We start from the raw sequence: 23,279 nt of genomic DNA, 5'->3' as shown, positions 1-23,279 counted from the left end.
TCACTTAAATTTTGTTCTAGAAATTTTATAAGAAGGTCTTAACAGCACAATCTGTGTCTTTCTTATAGTGCCTACCAGTTCATTTTTTTCAGCACACTCTCACCTATGTTGAACACACCAGTGACTGATTGTACTACCCTTCTTTGTATCCTTTCAATATCTGCTGTCAGTTTTACTTGGTATGGGTCCCACACACTTGAGCAACATTTTAGGATGGGCCACATGAGTGTTTTGTATGCAGTCTCCTTTGTAGACGCATTGCACTTCTCTAGTATTCCACCTATGAACCGAAGTCTGCCATTTGTTTTACTTACTACTGAATCAATGATCGATTCCATAACTCTACAAACTGTTATAGCCAGGCATTTGTACGGGCAGACTTATTCCAGCTGTGACTCACTGATATTATTGTGATAGGAGGCTCTGTCTTTTCGTTTTGAGAAGTGCACTAGTTTACATTTCTGAACACTAATAGCAAGTTGCTGATCTCCGAGTCATTTTGAAATCTTATCAAGTTCTGAATGAATAGTTGTGCAGCATTTCTCTGACATACTTCATTATTGATAACTGTGTCATTTGCAAAAAGCCTGAAGTTAATATTAACACTGCCAGCAAGTCCATTGATATACATTATGGACAGCAAAAGTTCCAACACACTTCGCAGGGACCGTCTTGAAGTTACTTCTACATCTGCCAATGACTCTCCATCCACGGTAACTACTGCATGCTCTATCTAGCATTTCTTTGACATCAGATTTAAAAAAACAATGGAAATTATGCAGGTAAGTAGAACAAAGCGTGTAGGATATGGGGAAAAATATTTTTTAATAATATTTACAGCATTTTCCTTCTTATTAAATATGCACTTTATTTAAAAAATATCCCCTGCATATAGAGAACGAATCTAAAACCAACGGCACACGGACCATGCTGTCGAAGGTCAACATTGGGAGTGCCGAGTTCAACGTGCTGCTGGACGCTCAGAAACAATGCGACTTGTGCGTATGGTACGTGGGCTCCAACGTGGTGTATGCTATCACAACACACTCCAGTGGCAGTTGCAGGATGTTTCTAGTTTGTAAATAAAGGGGCGTGCACATGTTTTAAGATGAAAAGGAAAGTACTACGTCCAATCAGTAAGGACACAGGCTTATAAAATTTTCATCACAAACAGTGTGATACAAATTTGCAGTAGTTCTCCACGTAAGATAAACGTTATTTCCATCTTTCTCCCATTTCAGTACAATCCCAAGGTCATTATTCTTACTTGGTCACTGTTCCTACCCAGTACCAGAATCTTTGCAACATGTGAATTACAAATATATAAAGATATTTTGCTCCTTTTTCTTTTACAAGTAGCGCAACCTGTCCTGTAGATTAAGTCAATCTAAAAAACTCACTTCTCAAAAAAAGGCCAACTTATATTTGCATAACATCAAATATTATTGTACATACTTATATTAAACTAATGATACGGCATCTGAACCTATTAAAAATGTTAATGTTAGGAAAAAAAATTTGATGTGGCAAGACGCGAACCACTGCTATAACATTCATCAGTAATGGTCTCACTAGGTTTTTTTTATGTTTAATCTCAATTTGTTTGATACTGTTTGTTGCATTTGTTCGGATCGGATGTCCAAGACACCCGTTCAAGTTCACCAATGATCCATTTACTCAGTTTTTTTTTTTTTTTATTGGAGAGGGCAGCTAACCCTCCGAATGAACATGCTGAGCTACCGTGCTGGTGTTAAATTGCTGACAAATGTTTGTTAGCCAATTCTAGCATGTTGCCACTTGCTAAAGGCTTTCATTGTAGCCACGTCACTAACCAAAATTTAATTATAACAAATTGTACCAAGAACAATGTGTTTTTGGTGGATCCTCAGTGTGTTGTTGCCTTCAAATGCCATTACGTAATATGCACAGTGAGTCTCAATTTGCTGGTGCTCAGAACGGCATTTATATATGTAAGCTTGAAATGAATGTCAATATGGCACCTCACAACTCCGTGCTGAAGGGAGATGGCATGCATGTGATGTAGGTGGCGCTGTGCCACCTGATTGGTCAACACTCAGAATATCTGACATGTTGGATATAGCTCTGCACATTCAAATGTGCTATTTCATGCTACGATGTCAGAAACTTGGCATGCTCAATGTGCAGATGCGCAGTCCATGTGCCAATGCCTTAAACAGCACTCAGTAGGAACACGAAATCCTGCAAGTGTCGTTAGAGAGACTGATGTGTACTGTGAGCTGTATAAAACAGGTAAGGAATCAACTTTGTTTCTGCCAAAGAAACTGCAGTGCCAGACAGTAACTATGATTACTTTCAGAGAGTTTTGTGGGAATATTTCACCACTTAAACTGTTTTCTAGACTATCACATAGTTCAGATGTGTGATTTGTATTTTCCCTAGGATTGTAAACAGAAACAAAACAACATTTAATTTGTTGGTTGTCCTGTTGGACTAGGGAACGATGGGGAAGGAAGTCGCCCTTTCAAAGGATCCATCCCACCATTTGCCTGATACGATTTAGGGAAATCACGGAAAACCTAAATTAGGATGACTGGACGCAGGTTTGAACTGTCATCCTTCCAAATGCAAGTCCAGTGTGCTAACTACTACACCAGCTCACTCGGTGCCATTTAATTGAAAGATTTATTTGAACAGGTACAGGAAGTTCTGAGCTATTTTTCAGTCTACTCACCACCAGAATTCAGACATTCGTCATGCCGTGTGGCCAATTTTTGTATCTCTGTGTCACAGAAGTCTGCCACCTGGGATTGGAACCACTGTAACACAACCATTTCTGCATATCTGTCAACCGGAAAATGCTAACTCCGGCCAGACAGGAATTTCTTGAGGTTCGGGAACGGATGAAAGTCACTGGGAGTGAGGTACGTGCTGTAGGGAGGACGATCTAGCATTCCCCCCTCCCCCCAACAGAGTGTTTGCAACAGCTCTGTTATCAATTAAGCCACATGCAGCCGAGCGTTATCATGCAGCAAGACAAAACTGACACTTTGCATCATACAGTGCTTATTTTGAATGGTCACTTGCGTTGATACCTACCTGGTGCACAATTTCTGGAACAACAGGTGCTCCGTGACAATGCGCCATGACAATTTCGAGGACAGAGAGCGGCACATCCGTGGGAACTGAGTGGTGAGTTCCGTGATTGTGAAGTGACAATTCTCCGTAATGTGTTATCACACAAGCTAAAAAATATCATGTGTAATGACTGATGGCCTCCTACCGTGTTGTTCTTTGTGAACATTGTGGCAAGCTGCTGCAAAGTCTCTGCACCAGCAATGCACTACCTGCTTGCTCATGATGACAAACCAATAGTTAAGGGCACAGCAGAGAATTTCAAAAAGGACTATGCTTTGTCCATTCAAAAATATCACCACCAACCACATTTTACACATGGTAGGAGCAACCACATTTTGCACATGGTAGGAGCTGAAATATGAGCCTCCTGTTCCAATTACTGCTACAAAGCTACTGAAACCTCGGGAAGTTCCATTAGCACGTGTACCATCTTGTGTCATTATTCTATCCTGTACATATAGTCCAATGAACAGTTAGCTAGCTGTGGGATGAGGGAAGCTTGTCTTATGGTCACATCTCATACAACCAGACCAGCATGTCGGACAGACATGATGGCTACATGGCTACACAGACAGCACCAGAGGAGGAAATCTGGAAACTTACAGGGAGCTCTTGAGAGACTGTAAGGAATCCTGAAGTAAGTGCTTTGGGACAAGCAATAGACAGTCACAAATGAATATTTACTGTCTTACTGACACAAGTAACCTACCATCATACAGCAACAGCTTAAGCGCACAGCTTCCCCCCCCCCCCCCTTTTACGACCACAGTTTTTTTTCTTTTTTAACAGCTGAGATCATACACACCAATGTCATAACCTTAGAACACCAATAAGTAAAATAAGTGAAAAGTGATTGTATGCTAAACTCAACCGACGGAAGAAGAGAGAGCTTTAAAAAAAAAAAAAAAAAAAGGACTTCCCCTTGCAGAAAGATCCATGAAATACTCCATAGAGACAGCAGAGGTCCCTAACCAAAGATTAAATGTCCATCATATTGCTATGAAGGATAAAAAGTAAAACAACCCAATTGACAGCCTGCAGATTGTTCACTAAAATGGCTGAGAAATCAGACGGGAAAAAAAGCCGCAGTAAATTTGAACAGTGTTCTGGAAGCAGACGTAAAAAATGGTCGGTGCCAATGGTGAAGACACACCCGACACCAGTCAGACAGTCAGAGTCATCAGTGTTGCATGTGAAGGATGAGAAACTTACAGCAATAGATTGAATCTGGAGTAGTTTCCTTAGGGAGTGAATGGAGTCCAAGATGAACAGAGGCCGCTGCATGAAGCCTAGGTGGTGGAGGGTTCACACCAATCAAGAAAGTGGGATGTAACATGAAGTTAAGCTGCCAGAGCAATAGCTGAAAGTGAACTCTGGGAAGTAACAGAAGAAGGATGTGCCCCATACTGGCAGTCAAGAGTGTCATTGAAAAAAGGGGCACAGGGCGGGTGGCGAGGCACGGAAGACAAACTGCATTCATATCTGCTGAGAAGGGTATCATGCGGTTCGACAGTGGTAGTTCGGAAGCTTCCGCACAGAGACTCCTAATTGGGCTAAAGTAAAAGACATCAGTCGTCAAATGGATTCGATGATGATAGACTGTATTAAGATGACCTAAGATGGATGTACGTCCAGAAGAATAAACGAAACACTCGTACTCTAGTTTTGAATGGAGAAGGGACCAGTATAAAAGGAGGAGGGTGGTTCAATCCGTTCCACAGGAAGTACCACTCAGGACACGTAGGACGTTGAGGGACTAGGTACAGTGTGCATTCAAGTTAGGCACATGGGAGGACCATGAAAGTTTCCTAACAAGCATGAGCACCAGGAATTCCATAATTTCAGTGTAGGGAAAAGCAACTGGACCAAGATGTAAAGACAGTGGATGAAACCAATTGCACTGCCAGAAACAAACTATTTTGTCATCAGTACAAAAATGAAAGCCATTATCGATGCTCCACGGGTAAAGACAATCGAGACATTGCTGAAGATGCTGCTCAAGGAGACAAACCAATGGAGAACTGCAATAGATTACAAAGTTGTTGACAAAAAGGGAGCCAGAGATGCCTCTTGGGAAATAGTCCATAACAGGGTTGATGGCTACAGCACAGAGGACTATGTTCAGGATGGAGCCTTGAGGCACCACTTTCTCCGAGAAAAAGGTTTCCAACAAAGCAGAACCAACACGTACCTTGAAAACACTGTCTTTTAAAAATTCTTGAAAGAAATGGGACAGGTGGGCTCGGAAGCCACACGGAGGACACCAGTCCTCCAGAAGGTATCATGAGTTTTCTCCAAATCAAAAAAACATGGGCACACTCAGGTATTTCCGCAGAAACCATTCATGACATGGATTGACAAAGTGACAAGATGGTCAACTGCAGAACGATGTGCACAAAACCCACATTGCGTATTTATTAGTAGATTGCAAGAATCACGCCACCATACCAGGCATCCATGAATCATATGCTCCATCACCTTGCAAGAACATCATTTGAGAGAAATGGGGCAGTATGTAGAAGGAAGGTGTTTGTCCTTACTAGGCTTCAGTATGGTTATGACAGTGGCTTCATGCCAATGTCTGGGAAACGTACCATCTGCCCAAATGTAATTGTACGTATGAAGGAGAAAGTGTCTGCCTGCAGGAGAAAGTTGCTGAAACATCTAAATGTGAACATTGTCCACCTTTGGGGTAGAGGATTGAGATGGGGTGACAGCATGGTCAAGTTTCCTCGTAGTAAAGGCAACACTGTAGCATTCACGATTCTGAGAGGAGAAGGGTATCATCCGATCCTTCTCTACTCATTTCCGAGGGAGGAAGGCAGGATGCTAGTGAGTGAAGCTCAAAATCTCCACAAAATAGAGACCCAAGATGTTTGAGATGGCAATAGGCTTCACAATAACATCAATGCTACAGTCAAGCCAGAAATTGGGAAATGAAACTCAGTCCCAGAGAACCGACAGAGATTGTCACACACGACAGAAGAGGGTGCAAAACTGCTGAAAGAGCTAATAAATTAAATTAAGCAAGCTTTTTTGCAATTCCAGAGAATGCAACGACACTGGGCACGCAACTGTTTACAACAAATACAGTTCTGCATGCGAACCATGTCGTGGCTTGCCTCAGTCCACCGTTGGACGGGGACTTGGTGTGGTGTTGATTGAGAAAGTCAGCCAAGAGGGAACCTCTCGGACACGCTCTTTAAGAGTCCCAAAGGGGATGGTGGGCACTAAAGTTGCTGAGCAGCAAAAAGGGGTGAGGGAGATGACCAATAAGCCCTGGTAACAGCGAATAATGAAGTGATGTAGACATTACAAAGAGGAAAGGTGAAACGAGGAAGGGAAACAGACTGCAACAGCTTGCAGCCAGCTGTGCAATTAGATGGTTTGTCTATGGACATAATCCTGAATGAGCAGCATGATTCCTCCACCAAATGCTGTCCTCAGGTGGAGGTCAGAGCAGACTGGAAGAAAACACAAAGGCAGAAAAGAACTGGATACTGCAGGAGCAGCCATAGTTCTTACTTGTTGGATCGAATGCTATGACCATTTCATTGTAGGAGAGTCATAATGGGAAATGGGAAAGAGAAAACAAACGATGGGCAGTCAACTCAGTAGCTCCCGAGTGCCACCCTTCAAAGACTCATGCTACAGGGCACAGAGGCTGGAGGATTCTGTTCCATGAAATCTACGGAGGGACTGGCATTCTCCCTCCCGCGAGGGTATCACATGGCGACACTGTTCCAAGAGGATCTCAAAGTAGGGGAAGGAGAAGACCATTTGCCTCTGTTCAATTTCTTCGAGCCTTTACAGTCAGCAGACAAAGACTCAGATGTTCGTTGGCTGGAGGGACATAAAACGTCTTCACAGGAGTGTTCCTTTTGTCTTTTCTGGCCTGCAGGTTGTGTAGTTGGTGATTTCACCATGGGGTGGGGGGACGAGTGGGGGGGGAGGGGGGAGGGAGTGAGATTTGGTGGCTTGCTGCGGAGGTGTAGGAGGAGACTAGGAGCTTCCGTAATACTGGCAATTACACAACTGCACTACTGAATTGGGTGTTGCAAGTTTGCAAGGCCATGTCGTTTGTGGAGCAATGTGTAGCAAGTATAGTACTACAAGTGCCGGATGGTAAAATGCATGGCTTTCGACTAGCCAACAACTTGCAAGCAACAGAGTGAGATCAGGGTGCGGCACCATTCATAGTAGGATATTAAAAACACACCATCAGGCAGTAACTGCAATTTATTTATTACTCTTATGTCAATAGTTAGAGGTATGCCATTTACTAATGTGTAAGTCATTGTCCATTGTGTGGATCACTTTTTGAATATGACTCCTGTCAAATGATGTCCTCTCTGCACAACACATTCATCTAGGCATCTTTGGAAGTTTTCCATAACTCAGCGTAACGTATTCCCTGGGACATCACGGAGAACAGTTCTGATGCGATCCTTCAAACTTACCTTCTGAAACTCATGAAAAAATGGCGAGGGGGGGGGGGGGGGCAGGGGAGAGTGGGGGCGGGGGCATTCAAATGAGGGGAAAATGAAAACATTGTTGTACTATTTAGCAGAACCAGGATTTCATACTGGTGTAGGAGAAGACTTAGTTATTCGACCATTGTACATCATATGTAACCAAAAGTATCTCGTGTTGAAAAGCTCTGACAAAGTTCTGGTTTGGAATAGATGAAAATGTGATGTATTCTTAAGATTTTGTTTGCATAATGTGTTCACTTAACGTTGATACAAAAAAAATTTCCTCGTGTTGCAAATTCAGTAACATTGCCAGAAGACGCAGTTTCGGAACTGTCTGTATATCATCTTAATAATTAGGTGCTGCACACAAAACTAAAATTGAAATGTAGCGCAACTCTTCCAGAATTCCATATTTGTACTTCTAACCATTTGCCCGTTTGAGCGAGTTGACTGAACTGTAAGATTATGCACGTGTTCTGTGCCAGACACAGCAGAAGACACACACCAAGAACATCAAGACGGAGGGGAGGTAGTGATAAAGACCTCCCTCCTCTGAAAAAAAAAATATGTTTCAAATTTTTTATTCATGCAAAATTCAGAACTCTCTCACAGACTGTTCTTTTGCTCTGAGAAAGTTCTGCGGAGACTGTTTTCTATTTGGTTCACATGACTGCATTATCAGTTTTGCTTTTCCAGAAAAACAGGAGAGTTGTGGATTAGCTGCCCTGCAAGAGGTAGGTGGAATTCCCCCTGCCCCCACTGTTCTCATTTATTTACACTTGCAACCACCAGCTACATTTTAGTGTCCGCACTATACAGACTACAGGCTTCAGGGGAGACCTTCCTTTTATGTGCAAATAGTTATTGTCTGTACTAGCTTTAAAGTACCTTGTCAGCTCTATTTATTCTTATGCATGGATAAAATCAAACAATGGAAAATCCAGAATGGAATAATAACAATATTATGAAAATGACATGTTGTTACTCAACATACAGAGGAGACATTGAATCACAGACAAGCATGCAGAAATAAATAAATACATAAATAAATTTATTAATTACAAAACTATTTGTAACAAACTTAACTTTCGGCAAAAAGGCATGCTTCCAAAGTAGAAAATGCGCACACATTAACACAAGCACAACTCGTACACACATGATCACTGTCTCCGGCCGCTGAGGACAGCCTCAGTGACCAAAGACAGTGGTTACACTAGTTTAGAAGGAGCCCTTTCGCTGAAACTTAAATGTATAGCAGTCTTTTTGTTGTACCTGTCTGCAACTCGATATGTCCTCTATGTGGTGAGTAACAATCTATCTGTTTCAATATATGATTGTTAAGTATGGGTTGCACTGCCAACAAAACGGCTCTGCAGTGTGCTTACCAAGGCTCAAATGCTATACACTTTAAATATCAGTGTTTTGTAGATTTTGTGATCATTGAAGTGGCTGGGAAAAGAAACCTAATATCACGGAACACCTTGAATCACAGAAGCATTTTGTTTACTGGTACGAAAATTCTGCTGCTTCTCAACAGAAACAACCATTTCCCGAAGCAGAAAATACCTGCTGAATGTTTCACAATTGTAAATATTCCACTCAAAAAGCTCTAATTAAAGAGAATAAAACATATTCTCTCATTATTATTATTATTATTATTATTATTATTATTACAATAGAATCTCATTTTACATTTTCCGATTTTGCATTTTTCGCAATTCTACATCAAACATTTGTAGCTCCTGTGAAAACCTGCAAGATTAATGCAAAAATTCCCCAATTTTACATTTCTTCCTAGTAAGGTTTACCTTGATTCTAAGTTCTTGCTCATCGTCTCGCTTGACTTTGTCCCATTTTCTTCCTATTGAAATTTGATGTAACTGAACAAGTTATAAGTGGTCCAAAAGGCAGACAGTTCATAACACAGGTAGTGGCAGAATTAAGGGAATATGTAAGGCCGTTGTGGAGAGGGGAGATGTGAGAGAAGAAATGCTGATGTAATCCACAATAGATGTTGTCATCGTGACTTGCAACATTTAATTTCACTGTACAATTATGATACAACTATTGATACAGGGTGTTTCAAAAATGACCGGTATAGTTGAAACGGCAATAAAAACTAAACGAGCAGCGATAGAAATACACCGTTTGTTGCAATATGCTTGGGACAACAGTACATTTTCAGGCGCACAAACTTTCGAAATTATAGTAGTTACAATTTTCAACAACAGATGGCGCTGCAAGTGATGTGAAAGATATAGAAGACAACGCAGTCTGTGGGTGCACCATTCTGTACGTCGTCTTTCTGCTGTAACCGTGTGCTGTTCACAATGTGCAAGTGTGCTGTGGACAACATGGTTTATTCCTTAGAACAGAGGATTTTTCTGGTGTTGGAATTCCACCGCCTAGAACACTGTGTTGTTGCAACAAGACGAAGTTTTCAACGGAGGTATAATGTAACCAAAGGACCGAAAAGCGATACAATAAAGGATCTGTTTGAAAAATTTCAACGGACTGGGAACATGATGGATGAACGAGCTGGAAAGGTAGGGCGACCGCGTACGGCAACCACAGAGGGCAACGCGCAGCTAGTGCAGCAGGTGATCCGACAGTGGCCTCGGGTTTCCGTTCGCCGTGTTGCAGCTGCGGTCCAAATGACACCAACGTCCATGTATCGTCTCATGCGCCAGAGTTTACACCTCTATCCATACAAAATTCAAACGCGGCAACCCCTCAGCGCCGCTACCATTGCTGCATGAGAGACATTCGCTAACGATATAGTGCACAGGATTGATGACGGCGATATGCATGTGGGCAGCATTTGGTTTACTGACGAAGCTTATTTTTACCTGGACGGCTTCGTCGATAAACAGAACTGGCGCATATGGGGAACCGAAAAGCCCCATGTTGCAGTCCCATCGTCCCTGTATCCTCAAAAAGTACTGGTCTGGGCCGCCATTTCTTCCAAAGAAATCATTGGTCCATTTTTCAGATCCGAAACGATTACTGCATCACACTATCTGGACATTCTTCTTGAATTTGTGGCAGTACAAACTGCCTTAGTCGACACTGCGAACACCTCGTGGTTTATGCAAGATGGTGCCCGGCCACATCGCACGGCCGACGTCTTTAATTTCCTGAATGAATATTTCGATGATCGTGTGATTGCTTTGGGCTATCCGAAACATACAGGAGGCGGCGTGGATTGGCCTCCCTATTCGCCAGACATGAACCCCTGAGACTTCTTTCTGTGGGGACACTTGAAAGACCAGGTGTACTGCCAGAATCTAGAAACAATTGAACAGCTGAAGCAGTACATCTCATCTGCATGTGAAGCCATTCCGCCAGACACGTTGTCAAAGGTTTCGGGTAATTTCATTCAGAGACTACGCCATATTATTGCTACGCATGGTGGATATGTGGAAAATATCGTACTATAGAGTTTCCCAGACCGCAGCGCCATCTGTTGTTGACAATTGTAACTACTGTAATTTCGAAAGTTTGTCTGCCTGAAAATGACTGAATATTGCAACTAACAGTGTATTTCTATCACTGCTCGTTTAGTTTGTATTGCCGTTTCAAATATACCGGTCATTTTTGAAACACCCTGTAGGTTGCAGTAGAAATGGGAAACAAGACACTCTATACCAATTGTTCCAGACCAACTCCTATATGTGACAAAGGGGTCCACCAGCCACCACCTTTTCTTGTGCCACTTATATCTCAGTCTCATCTTTTTGCGGATATTTCTTATGTCCTGCATTCAGCGAAAATATCATTCATCAACCTTTTAAATTCAAACACCGAGTCTCAAATAATATGCTCAGGCATAGCTGAGGAAAGGTTGCCCATTTCCACCTAGTGAATGCTTATTGGCTGGTGACTTGCTAAGCCACCCAATAAGCCAGCGGAGCCACCCCACCAAGCCACGTAAAATGAGCATACGTACAGGATGTGTGGAGAGGGTGAGTGGCCTTTCACTGACAGGAATGCAGGTAGGGGTGAAAGTATTTTCTGGTGCAGACGATGACCAATGACGTTAGGTGGAAACAGAGCAAGGGTTTTGCGATAGCACACTTTAAAGATTTGTGTGTTCAAATAAGACATGATACAGTTGCGACAACTACATACACTACTCATGTATATACACTGCACGACACACTGTAGTTTGTAGACACTGGCAGCATTGATAGGGGGCATGAAGCGAAACTGTAGCACCTGAGTTTTCTGCCAAATTTACATTTTACACAATATACAGAAAGTCAGAGCCAACTTATAATAAGCATGTAACACCAATTGGGGAAGCAAACTCATTTTATCAATTCTTCGTTTCTCTCATCAAGCCTAAAATAACACTTTAACAGTGGTGAGCATATGAAGGGCACCTCATAAGGAAAGCATTAAACAATAACAGCAATGGTGACAAAGTATGTCTGCATTTATGCTCCCGATTTAACCACTTAGCTGCTGTGATGTTTTAGGTTCAATTCAACATGTCTATCAATTTTTGCTTTTTTTCTGGGTGAGCACAAAGGATAATCTCTCAAAAACATGTTTTAAATGAATTATTTGTAGTCACAGCATGTAGGAAAACAAACAAGTCTTCTGAGACAAGACAGTTTCTGTTTGCATGGAGGTGACCACTGTACCAAGCTCACACTTGTTTCATCAGAAGATTTTCCCTGATATCTCAAAGTTGATATTGCAAGTTTTCCTGAATCAAATTTTTGGTATGTGAAAGCAAGATTTGCTTGAATAGTTTTGCGTCAAGTTTCCACTTCCGTAAATCTTCGAATAAAATGTTATGACACACATCACAATTCAAATTAAGTTCTTTTGATATTGCACGCACAGTTACATGACAGTGTTCTTGCAGTAACTGCCTTCCATTCTCCACATTTGCACTGGTATGTCCTTCAGACAGGTGACCAATTCTGGGATCGCCTCACACTGAATCTCTGCCATTACTAAACCTTTAGTGCCACTCAAAAACACAACTTCTTGAAAATGCCTCGCCCTCATATGCTTGCTGAATCATTGCCCACATTTCACTAAGGGTTTTCCTGAGCCTAATGTAGAACTTAATGTTCACTCTTTGCTCACAATCAGCATCCACTGTGTCACTGACTATTGTGCCAAGAACCCAAACAGTGTTTTGCTAAGCACAGCCCTGCCACCAAGTGAGTTTGCACAGAAACATGACTAAGGTCATTTCGAGGACACACACGTACCAGATAACATAAAAATTCCTTGTTCCTTTTTAGTATTTAGCACTCCGTCTTTAGGCCACGAGTGGCCTACCGGGACCCTCCGACCGCCGTGTCATCCTCGGTGGAAGATGCGGATAGGAGGGGTGTGGGGTCAGCACACCGCACTCCCGGTCGTTATAATGGTATTCTTGCCGCTACTATTCGGTCGAGTAGCCCCTCAATTGGCATCACGAGGCTGAGTGCACCCCGAAAAATGGCAACAGCACATGGCGGCTGGATGGTCACCCATCCAAGTGCCGGCCAAGCCCGACAGTGGTTAACTTCGGTGATCTCACGGGAACCGGTGTATCCACTGCGGCAAGGCCGTCGGATTCCTTTTTAGTATTGTAAATTCAGAAATAATAAAACTTGTCCTGGAACTTTTCTGACAAAGGGAAAATTTATGTCGGTTTTTAGCAGACCTTCCTGATCCGCAGTTCAGGGGAGAGATCTACCCTTAAAAAAAGGCCAAGCAAAGTACCTCGACCTAAAAAGGTAACTACATTTTTTAAAAGAGAATTTTTTGCTCTTTACCTAGAGCGCACAGTGTCTGATGACTTCCCCACTGCCTGGCAGACCCGGACTCACCATGTGGATGCGGCCGATTATCCGCTGCACTCCTACACCCTTGGCGACGCCAGCCCAGCGCGTGTCCACCAGCCGCATTATATTGCAACGCTCTGCGCACGCCGCTGACATTATCGTCGTCTGGGCACCTGTTGGCATGGCAGCAAGAAATCACTGTCAGAAGAGCCATAAACGATTTTTTTCTTCATAATTTGAGAGAGTGAAAGAGCAGTGTTAAAGACAATAACAGAATGACAACATACAATTGAAATACGAAATAATGGACTCATGCCAAACATTCTCTGGCTAAACTGCTGATTTTAAATTCCTTAAAATATGTCTTCCAACTTCTTCCCAACAACAATACGGAGAAAGTGGGATATACAGTGACCCATTATACTTCTGGATTCAAAACTGAAGTATGAGGCACTCACATAGATCTTGAGCACTAAATTATCATGGCTGCCACTACACAGATTAAAACACGTATCAGTTAGATCCTATCTTCTTCCTATGCTTTCTTCCACTCTCTCATGACATATGAAGCAACTGTCCCATTGCACAAACAATTTTCATGTGCGGAAGAAACACAGTGAGGATTACAGGCATTACAAACAGAAGTTCAAGCTGACTACACCTACATACATATTCTGAGCTCAAGCACAATGAGGTCTCTCTAACAGAATGACATCCTCCACGACAACCAGCATGGATCCCAGAAACAATGCTCATGTGAAACACAAATAACACTTCTCACATGACACACTGAAAGCTTTGGGTCAAAGCAGTCAGGCAGAAATAATATTTCTTGAAACTTCCTGGCAGATTAAAACTGTGTGCTGGACCGAGGCTCGAACTCGGGACCTTTGCTTTTCGTGGGCAAGTGCTCTACCATCTGGGCTACCCACGTATGACTCACGACCTGTCCTCACAGCTTCAATTTTGCCAGTACCTTGTCTCCTACCTTCCAAACTTCACAGAAGCTCTCCTGTGAACCTTGAAGAACTAGCACTCCTGAAAGAAAGGATATTACGGAGACATGGCTTAGCCAATGCCTGGTGTATGTTTCCAGAATGAGATTTTCACCCTGCAGCAGAGTGTGCACTGATATGAAACTTCCTGGCAGATTAAACTGCGTGCCGGACCAAGCCACCACCAGACTGCACAGTACCTTGTTGACAACCTGGATGCACGGCTTAGTGCGGTCTGTGCCACACTTTCATTTGAGTATAAATGGCAGCTCAGTCAATGCACTGTCCTTTTATATCATGTATGCGATACTACCGCAATCTGTAGATGTACATATCACTATCCAATGACATTTGTCACCGCAGTGTATTTTGTACATATGCCATACATTTTTAATGTCTGACAAACACTATGTATGGTCATCACATCAACACCAGTCAAACACCATTATTAAAATAATTTGACTTTGATGTACAAAGCAATTTCAAATGTCTGATTACTTTAGAAATGAATTAATAAATAAAGTATTTTATGTTAAGCATGTAAAAGGAAAAAAGTTTAGAAAAGTTTACTCACCATACGGTGAGTAGCAATCCACCCTTCTCATATTATTGTCATTATTCCATTTCCACATTTTGATGAAGTTCAAAACTGCTATAATTATCAAACACTAGGTGAATATAATCTGTGTAATTTGTGCCCCGTTTTAAGTAAAAGCTATTTTTTCACACACGAGAATGTTTATGATGTCATTTGACCTGAACTAGGTGTCAGATAAAGATATAACTAAGATGGTAAATGTCCGCCCCCGGTAGCTGAGGGGTCAGCGTGACAGACTGTCAATCCTAAGGGCCCGGGTTCGATTCCCGGATGGGTCGGTGATTTTCTCCGCTCAGGGACTGGGTGTCGTGTTGTTTTAATCATCATCATTTCATCCCCATCGACGTGCAAGTCGCCGAAGTTGGTGTGTGTAGGGGTAGGGGAGGGGATGAGGGGGTCAGCAAGAAAACATTTCATAAAGTTTTGAAATTATATGTGTAGTTTGTCTGTAGTTAAGTGCTCGCATCCTAAAATACAGGACGAATATAGTCTGGGTATTTCTGTACCTTCAGTTATGCTACCTTAAGACAAACAAGCAGCTCAATGACTAAACTTTATCATAAATATTATCTCCTAATGAGGAGCTAACAGCAGTTTAAATTTTTAAATTTTGTCAATAATCACACAAAAGACTGAAAATCAAATAACTATTGTCAATGAAAGCCACTAAACAGGCAACCTGTGACTGGGACCTTGTACCATGCACTGGGTTAGCTGTTTAATAAGCAGATGCTTTACCATACAGTCATGTGAATCACAGTTTACTTAAAAATGAAAGAAAAGTTTGAATTGCTCACATGTGGTGTATAAATTACTGACACTGCTGACGATGATGAAGTCAGTGTTATTTTAGAAACAGAGCTGATATTTTGAAGAGTGAAGTCAAATGGGCCCTTGAAAATATGGCTAAAAACAAAACTAGTGGACATGATGGAATTCCAGCAGAATTGTTCAAAGTCACTGGAAAGGATGCAGTGAAAGTGCTGCATTCAATCTGTCTGCCAAGGAAGGGAATTTCTAAAAAATGCTCAGATCACTGAACTACTGCACTTCTCACAAGCTAGCAAAGTCATGTTGAAAATCTTACAAAATAGACTTCGACTGTATCTAGAGCGGGTACTACTGGAAAAACAAGCTGGATTTCGTAAAGGAAGAGGAACCAGAGTTCAAATTGCCAACATTCAGTGGATTGTGGAAAAAGTAAGAGAATTCCAGACGCACATGTATCTCTACTTTATTCATTATGCCAGAGACATTGACTGTATCGATCACAATAAATTACAGGAAGTACTCAAAAATATGGGAGTACCAGATCACCTCATTCGTCTCATACGGATTTTATACTCTACCAAGAAGCCACAGTGAGAACTATGTGTGGAACACATAAATGGTTCGAAATTCAGAGAGGAGTACGGTAAGGCTGCCTATTATCACCTTACTTGCTCAATCTGTATGCAGAGGAATGCCAGGCTAGACGAAGAAGAAACTGGAATTAAAGTAGCTGGGATAAATATAAACAACCTTAGAGACACAGATGATACTATACTGTTTGCAGAAAGTGAAGAAGAGTTAAAGACACTCTTGCTGAAGGTGTAAGAAGAAAGTGAAAAAGCTGGTGTTAGGCTAAATGTTAAGAAAACAAAAATTAAGGTAACTACACCGATCATGGCATATAGGAGGACAAACAATAGAGGTAGTGTCTACATTCAATTATCTTGGTTCCCAGATTTCTGCTGATGGTGACTGCAGGCACAAAATCAGGAGATTGTTGCTGCTGGGCAGAAATGGAATGTCAAACTTTGATAAGGTTTTAAGGAGTAGATATATAACTTTGGCAACAAAGATCAGTACTGTAAGGGCTATGGTTTTTACAGCTGTGATGTACAAATGTGACACCTGGACAATTACAAAGGTGGAATGGTGAAGAATAAACTCCTTTGAATTGTGGTGTTGGAGGAAGCTTATAAGAGTCCCATGGACTGCAAATAGAATGAATAGCAAATAAAACCAGAGTGCTTCCTGGATGGTCTGATGCCAAAACAAAAGCTGACGTACTTTGGACACATCATGAGAAGACATATTTCACTGGATAAAACATTAATGTTGGGAAGACGAAGGTACTAGAAGAAGAGGATGTCAGAGGATGAGATGGAACAATGGCATCACAGAAGTAATGTGTTCCAACCTGGAGAGCCTATGAGAGAAACTGCAGAACACGAGAAATTGGCCTGCTTGGTTCATGGTGTCACAGATATTGAGAACCCGTTAAATGAATAGAGAGATGATGATGATGATGATGATGATAATGATGATGATGATAATGATGATGATGATGATGACGACGAAATGATGAGGACAACACAAACACCCAGTCATCTCGAGGCAGGTGAAAATCCCTGACCCCACCAGGGATCGAACCTGGGAGCCCGTGCTTGGGAAGCGAGAACAAAATTAAGAGAGGGGACAGGCGAGAGGGGAGATGGAAGATATAAATACTTATGCTGAGTAAAACAACTGTGCTCTTCGGTGGGAAGACTGGTTCAATGCAGCTCTTCACGCACCCCTATCCTGTGCAAGTCTCTTCACCCCTGCATACTGTATTTACTCAAATCTTAGCCGCCCTTTTTTTCCTGTTTTTGTTATCCAAAAAACCGACTGTGGCTTAGTATCGAGTGCAAAGCAAGCGGAAGTTCTGAAAAATGTTGGTAGGTGCCGCCACTACTAACTTCTGCCATCGAATATATGTACCACTATACAGGCACGCCTTGCAGGCACAAAGTTAAATACTGGTGCCAAAACCTCTGCATCAGCAAATAAATTTAAAAAAAGTGGAAGACAAGCCTCCCCCCCCCCTCCCCAAGTTTCAACCACTGCATTTTCATACATTATCCAACGAAGTAAACACAAATTCTGTATTGTTCATCTTTGAATGTAGCAGCACTTCAATGTACTACGAAAATCCAACTGGCAAGACTGTTTGGGATGTTTGTCAGTATGGCCAACTCTACGTTCTGAATTTTTTCCCATCTGTGAGAAGAGATGATTGCTAGTAGGAACTTTTATGAACTGTGAATCACATGCAGTATTCTCTTCACCATAAGAATAATGCAAATATAAACATTTTGCCAGGTATTCTTTCATGTTTGCTGCTATCTCATTTAAATCTGGTCTGCCTAATAAACTACTGGAAGTGAAACATGGACGATTACTAGTTTGGACAAGAAGAGAATAGAAGCTTTCAAAATGTGGTGCTACAGAAGAATACTGAAGATAAGGTGGATATATCACGTAACTAATGAGGAGGTATTGAATAGGATTGGGGAGAAGAGAAGTTTGTGGCACAACTTGACTAGAAGAAGGGATCGGTTGGTAGGACATGTTTTGAGGCATCAAGGGATCACAAATTTAGCATTGGAGGGCAGCGTGGAGGGTAAAAATCGTAGAGGGAGACCGAGAGATGAGTACACTAAGCAGATTCAGAAGGATGTAGGTTGCAGTAGGTACTGGGAGATGAAGCAGCTTGCACAGGATAGAGTAGCATGGAGAGCTGCATCAAACCAGTCTCAGGACTGAAGACGACAACAACAACAACAACAACATAATAAACTACTAAACTAGACTGAGACAACAGCAAATGCGGAAGAATATACATATCGTGTCTATATTCGTATTATTCTTATCGCTAATAATGATACAGTCAGAAATGAAGCACAGCAATTGACTAGGTTTTTAAATGTAAGATGACTGATTTCTGTGCAGAATGTAATGTACTAAACAGGTATCTGCAAAGAGTTTCAAATGGAGAAAAATTTTCGCTAAACTCTCGTTCAGAACATCTTCTATCATACGCAGTCTATTATTTTGTTGTTGTTGGTCATTATCAAAGAAAGTAGCAGTGTAAGTTACAACAAATAGCAGTCTCTTGCCATTGTTTCCCTTATGAGACAATTCCTCTTTTTTTTTTTTAAATTGTAAGCCACGGTAGCGCGCACAAAAGCCAGCCATGCTGCGAGCGGCGACAGGCCGTAAACACAGAATGCAACAAGCGATGCATGACACAGTATAGTAATACATTTTTAGCTTAGAGTGACATAAGCACCTATTACAAAGAGAACGGCACTTATCAGATCAAAGAAAAATAAGCAATCAATTCAAACCAGACGAAGCACTTGAAAAAGGGAGGGTACCCATATAAACATGGACGGAGCGCCTTACGCATAACAATGGCTAAGTGGTAAAGTGTGTAAGTGGTTATTAATAATAAATCAACATTACATGTTTATTACTTGTTTGACGTGTTCTACCTACATTCCCTTCCTCATATATTACATATGGAAACATTTCCATCCATCTCTCTTGCACTCACAGCTCCAGATTTGCACCTGGTGACCAAAACAAACTTAATTATTTTTACAAGGGTAAATTGGTTGTGCATGAATGTATTAAAATATCTAGTAAGTTTTGCTACCATACAATAATTACTGTCCCCCCTGGACCTCTGTGAGCAGCTACACTTTAATTATAACCACATGGTACATGTTGCTGAATAACAGTTTCTACTGGCTACATTCTCATTTTTGGCTATTTAGGTAGAGCACTCCTGCATCTAAGCAGAGAGAGGGAGGAAAGAATTGACAAGTGCAGAGTCAGCCGAATTGTGCTGTGTCAGGAGCGTAACTGCTAAGGCTGGCCCATCTGCCTAAGAACTATTTTTAGTGGGATTTGTTACACTGTAAAGCAAGTAAAGCTGTGCTCCGCCTGAAAGTTGGTTTGAACTCCCATGTGACCTTGACTTTCTCCCACCTCCAAACTGACCTGTACATCCAGTTAGAAGGGATCCCACAGTTCAACATTTACTCTGAAATAAGGTGCAACTTAACTTGGTATTTTTCTCATTGTAAGAGATGAAAGAAGTGATAACAAATAGAAAAAAACTGTAGGACCAACGAAAATCTGAATGCAAAACTTTTAGCTTTGTGGTTTAGAACTTACCACTCCCCATTTTTTTTTGTCGTTATATCCATCTGTTTGTCATCGTTTCTTTGTGGATTAATCCACTGAGCACTGAGGCATATTTATGTACAATCCATTAATACTTAGTCTGCAGCTGGCTGAATATTACGGCACTTGCGGTAAATGCGAATCTGTGTTGGACATTACATTATGTTACACCAATTATGCTGATTTTCCACAGTGTTAAATGTATATTTAAGCCTTCTGAAAACATGTCAGGTCTGCAGGCTTCTTAGTATTTGCTGTGATTGCCCAAGAGTAGAAGTGATAAAAATTAGTCATTTTTGAAATCTTTGTTACATCTCTTCTTTCGTAGGCACTAACTGAGTCTGTTCACGTGCTCTGCACGCTTTTGTGTAATTTTGTGCTGAGTGCGCGCAGTGAAGAGGAGAAACGTTCAGAGAAAATAATCTGTTAAGTCCCTGACAAGCCTACAGATGATGAAAATGAAATACTGATAACAATTCAGATTACAACCCGTATGAAAATAGTAGTAATTCTATGTTTTTTTGGAAACAAGCTGATGCAAATATTTATCATATCACTTTTTCAGATTGCATTGTTATGAAGGATTCTCCTGCAGGTAAATCAGAACATGGATCTGAGCATACGGCTCCAGTGAGTGTAATGTGTGACTACATATCTCTACAGGTTTCAATTTTATCACACTGCATTCCACTATGAACACTAAATTTTGTTTGGTCCTGAATGTTGTGTGTTTCTTTAGATTGAAATTTGCTATGAAAGAAATTTAAATAGAAAGTCCACATGTTTGCATATGCATTTTAAAACTAAAACACCTTTTCAATTTTTTTCTGTGACAATTACTATTAAACAGATGCTTCATCTGTGTCTTCAGATTTGACAGTAGCAATAACAAAACATTTATATAAAGCTGAAAGCCTGAAAATGTTTTGCTATTCCAACTAAATATTTGTACATAGGAGTTGTAACTTCTGAAACACCACAAATTTCAGCCAGTCCACAGCCTGTGCCAGCTACAAACAAGAACAGCACAGTGCTCATGAGTTATTTATCAAACAGAAACTGCACTGAGCTAAGTGACCAAACATTAGCCACAAAATTTGATACAAGAATTAAAAAAGAAATACTGTAGCATTCCACGTTATTTGTTATTTAAGTTACCAATAATGTATTTGTGAATAAATTTGTTTGAATAATTTACTTATTTGAATAATTACCCACATAGAAGTTTATTCAAATAATGATCATCTATGTTTAGCACTACACTTTATGCTTCCTTTATCTTTCTGTTCATTGCAGTGCCTATTATCAACTGTGATGAGTCTTATTACTTCACCTGCTTGATTTACTCAGGAAAGCCTATGTGTAGCTGGAGCAAAGCTTTTCTCTTAATTACAAATGAAGTTGCATTTATATCTCATGACAAACTCTTCAATACAAGTCTTCTTAACTCTTAATTTGTTCTCTCCAAGTTATGTCTCAATGTCAGTGCAATTTTTGCAGCAAACTGAAGCCTTAGCCACATGGCAATTTGCCCAGCAATCTGTGAGAGACGGTCGTGTGACGCCAAGCGAGGGATCCACTGGCTGCGCACTTGTGTGTGTTCATGCATAATGAGTCTCAGATAAATACTACTCGTGCAGATTCGCCATATGGATACATTGCTCTAGTGGCAGGATCCTAAACTCCTTTCCAAGCCACTGACAGATTCAGTAATGAGTAGTGCAAGACTTTTCTTACAGTTGTCAACTAATAGTAGTAGTACATAGTGTGATCTAACATTGTAATCCTATATCTACTTAGATGATGAATGATGATCACTATCATTAAAATGTACACTAGTTTAGCAATTAAGAATATAAAGCTGCTTGTGGGTTGTTTTGTCATCCGTTTTGCAAGTAATACTTACATGGACATATATATCTGAGACTGTAGACGTGTGTGCTAGTAGTGTTAGCGTGAATATGAATGTGTGTGTTTGCGTCTTATTTCTAATGAAGGTGTTACTGGCTGAAAGCTATATTTGTGTCAGTCTTTTTGTTGTGGCTATCTGAGTGATTTGCATTTGGATAATTTGAAGCAAAGTCAGGGGAAAAAAAAAAAAAAAAAAAAAAAAAAAAAAAAAAAAAAAAAAAAAAAAAAAACACCTAAAAAAAATAGTGAAACATGGACGATAAATAGTTTGGACAAGAAGAGAATAGAAGCTTTCGAAATGTGGTGCTACAGAAGAATACTGAAGATAAGGTGGGTAGATCACGTAACTAATGAGGAGGTATTGAATAGGATTGGGGAGAAGAGAAGTTTGTGGCACAACTTGACTAGAAGAAGGGATCGGTTGGTAGGACATGTTTTGAGGCATCAAGGGATCACAAATTTAGCATTGGAGGGCAGCGTGGAGGGTAAAAATCGTAGAGGGAGACCGAGAGATAAGTACACTAAGCAGATTCAGAAGGATGTAGGTTGCAGTAGGTACTGGGAGATGAAGCAGCATGCACAGGATAGAGTAGCATGGAGAGCTGCATCAAACCAGTCTCAGGACTGAAGACAACAACATCAACAACAACAAAAAAAATGAAGTTTAGCTTTTTATATCTCAGAAGTAATTGCTGAATACACCTGAAACCTTGCACGTAATAATTTACCAATATAAACATACTCCCATTGCTTTCCAATGGGTACAAACTGGGGGCAATGTCAATGATTTTTTTCTTTACAAAAAAGTCTTCTGCAAACTCTTTTAAAACATTTTTATTAGAAATATCATGCTCTAATCTACTTAAAAACTATGCTGGATTTGCAATGAGAGCATAAGATACCCTAAAAAACAATGAGAAGGTGGAGGTGCATTTAAAATGAGCCCATATTCTGGTGGTACTAAAATCTGACATCTTTTATTATGTTCTACAATTCTTCAGGACTCTCTCAGGAAGGCAATATAGTCACTTCTTGATGACTAGGAAATGAAATCAAGTAGGAATAACTCTAAGAACTACATAAAGAGGGGTTTCTTTTGTCACTACTCATTGTGACACTTTTCAGTCTGTTGTTATGCTACAACTACAGAATCCATTGGTTATAAAATTCACAAATTAACTGTGCATTACCAACGGAGTGGAGATCATGGAAGTAAAATTGTTGCATAAGAGGTGAATTCACTGCAAGCCTTCCTGATTATTACTATTTTTTTTTTTTTTTTTTTTTTGAATGGATTTATGTTAAAGAGAATTATTAGTACATCTTTTTATTGTCTAATGTTACTGATGAACTAGCTTAATTTTGGTTTAAGATATAGCATAATCTGTGG

The 23,279-nt window shown here is 40.7% G+C and overlaps 1 protein-coding gene across 3 annotated transcripts in view; it reads right to left on the bottom strand.

The window, feature by feature from the left end:
* Positions 1-23,279, bottom strand: part of LOC126295449 (protein DDI1 homolog 2-like) — a 114,247-nt gene that overhangs the window by 57,888 nt on the left and 33,080 nt on the right. For all 3 annotated transcript variants that reach the window (XM_049987948.1, XM_049987950.1, XM_049987949.1), the window contains exon 4: positions 13,430-13,557. In XM_049987948.1, the coding sequence (XP_049843905.1) occupies positions 13,430-13,557 (128 nt within the window). The remainder of the gene's footprint in view (positions 1-13,429; positions 13,558-23,279) is intronic.

This window comes from Schistocerca gregaria, chromosome 11, assembly GCF_023897955.1.
Source record: "Schistocerca gregaria isolate iqSchGreg1 chromosome 11, iqSchGreg1.2, whole genome shotgun sequence".
NCBI classification, from domain to species: domain Eukaryota; kingdom Metazoa; phylum Arthropoda; class Insecta; order Orthoptera; family Acrididae; genus Schistocerca; species Schistocerca gregaria.
Note: the sequence above shows the minus strand (reverse complement) of the source record. Positions and strands in the feature narration are given on the sequence as shown.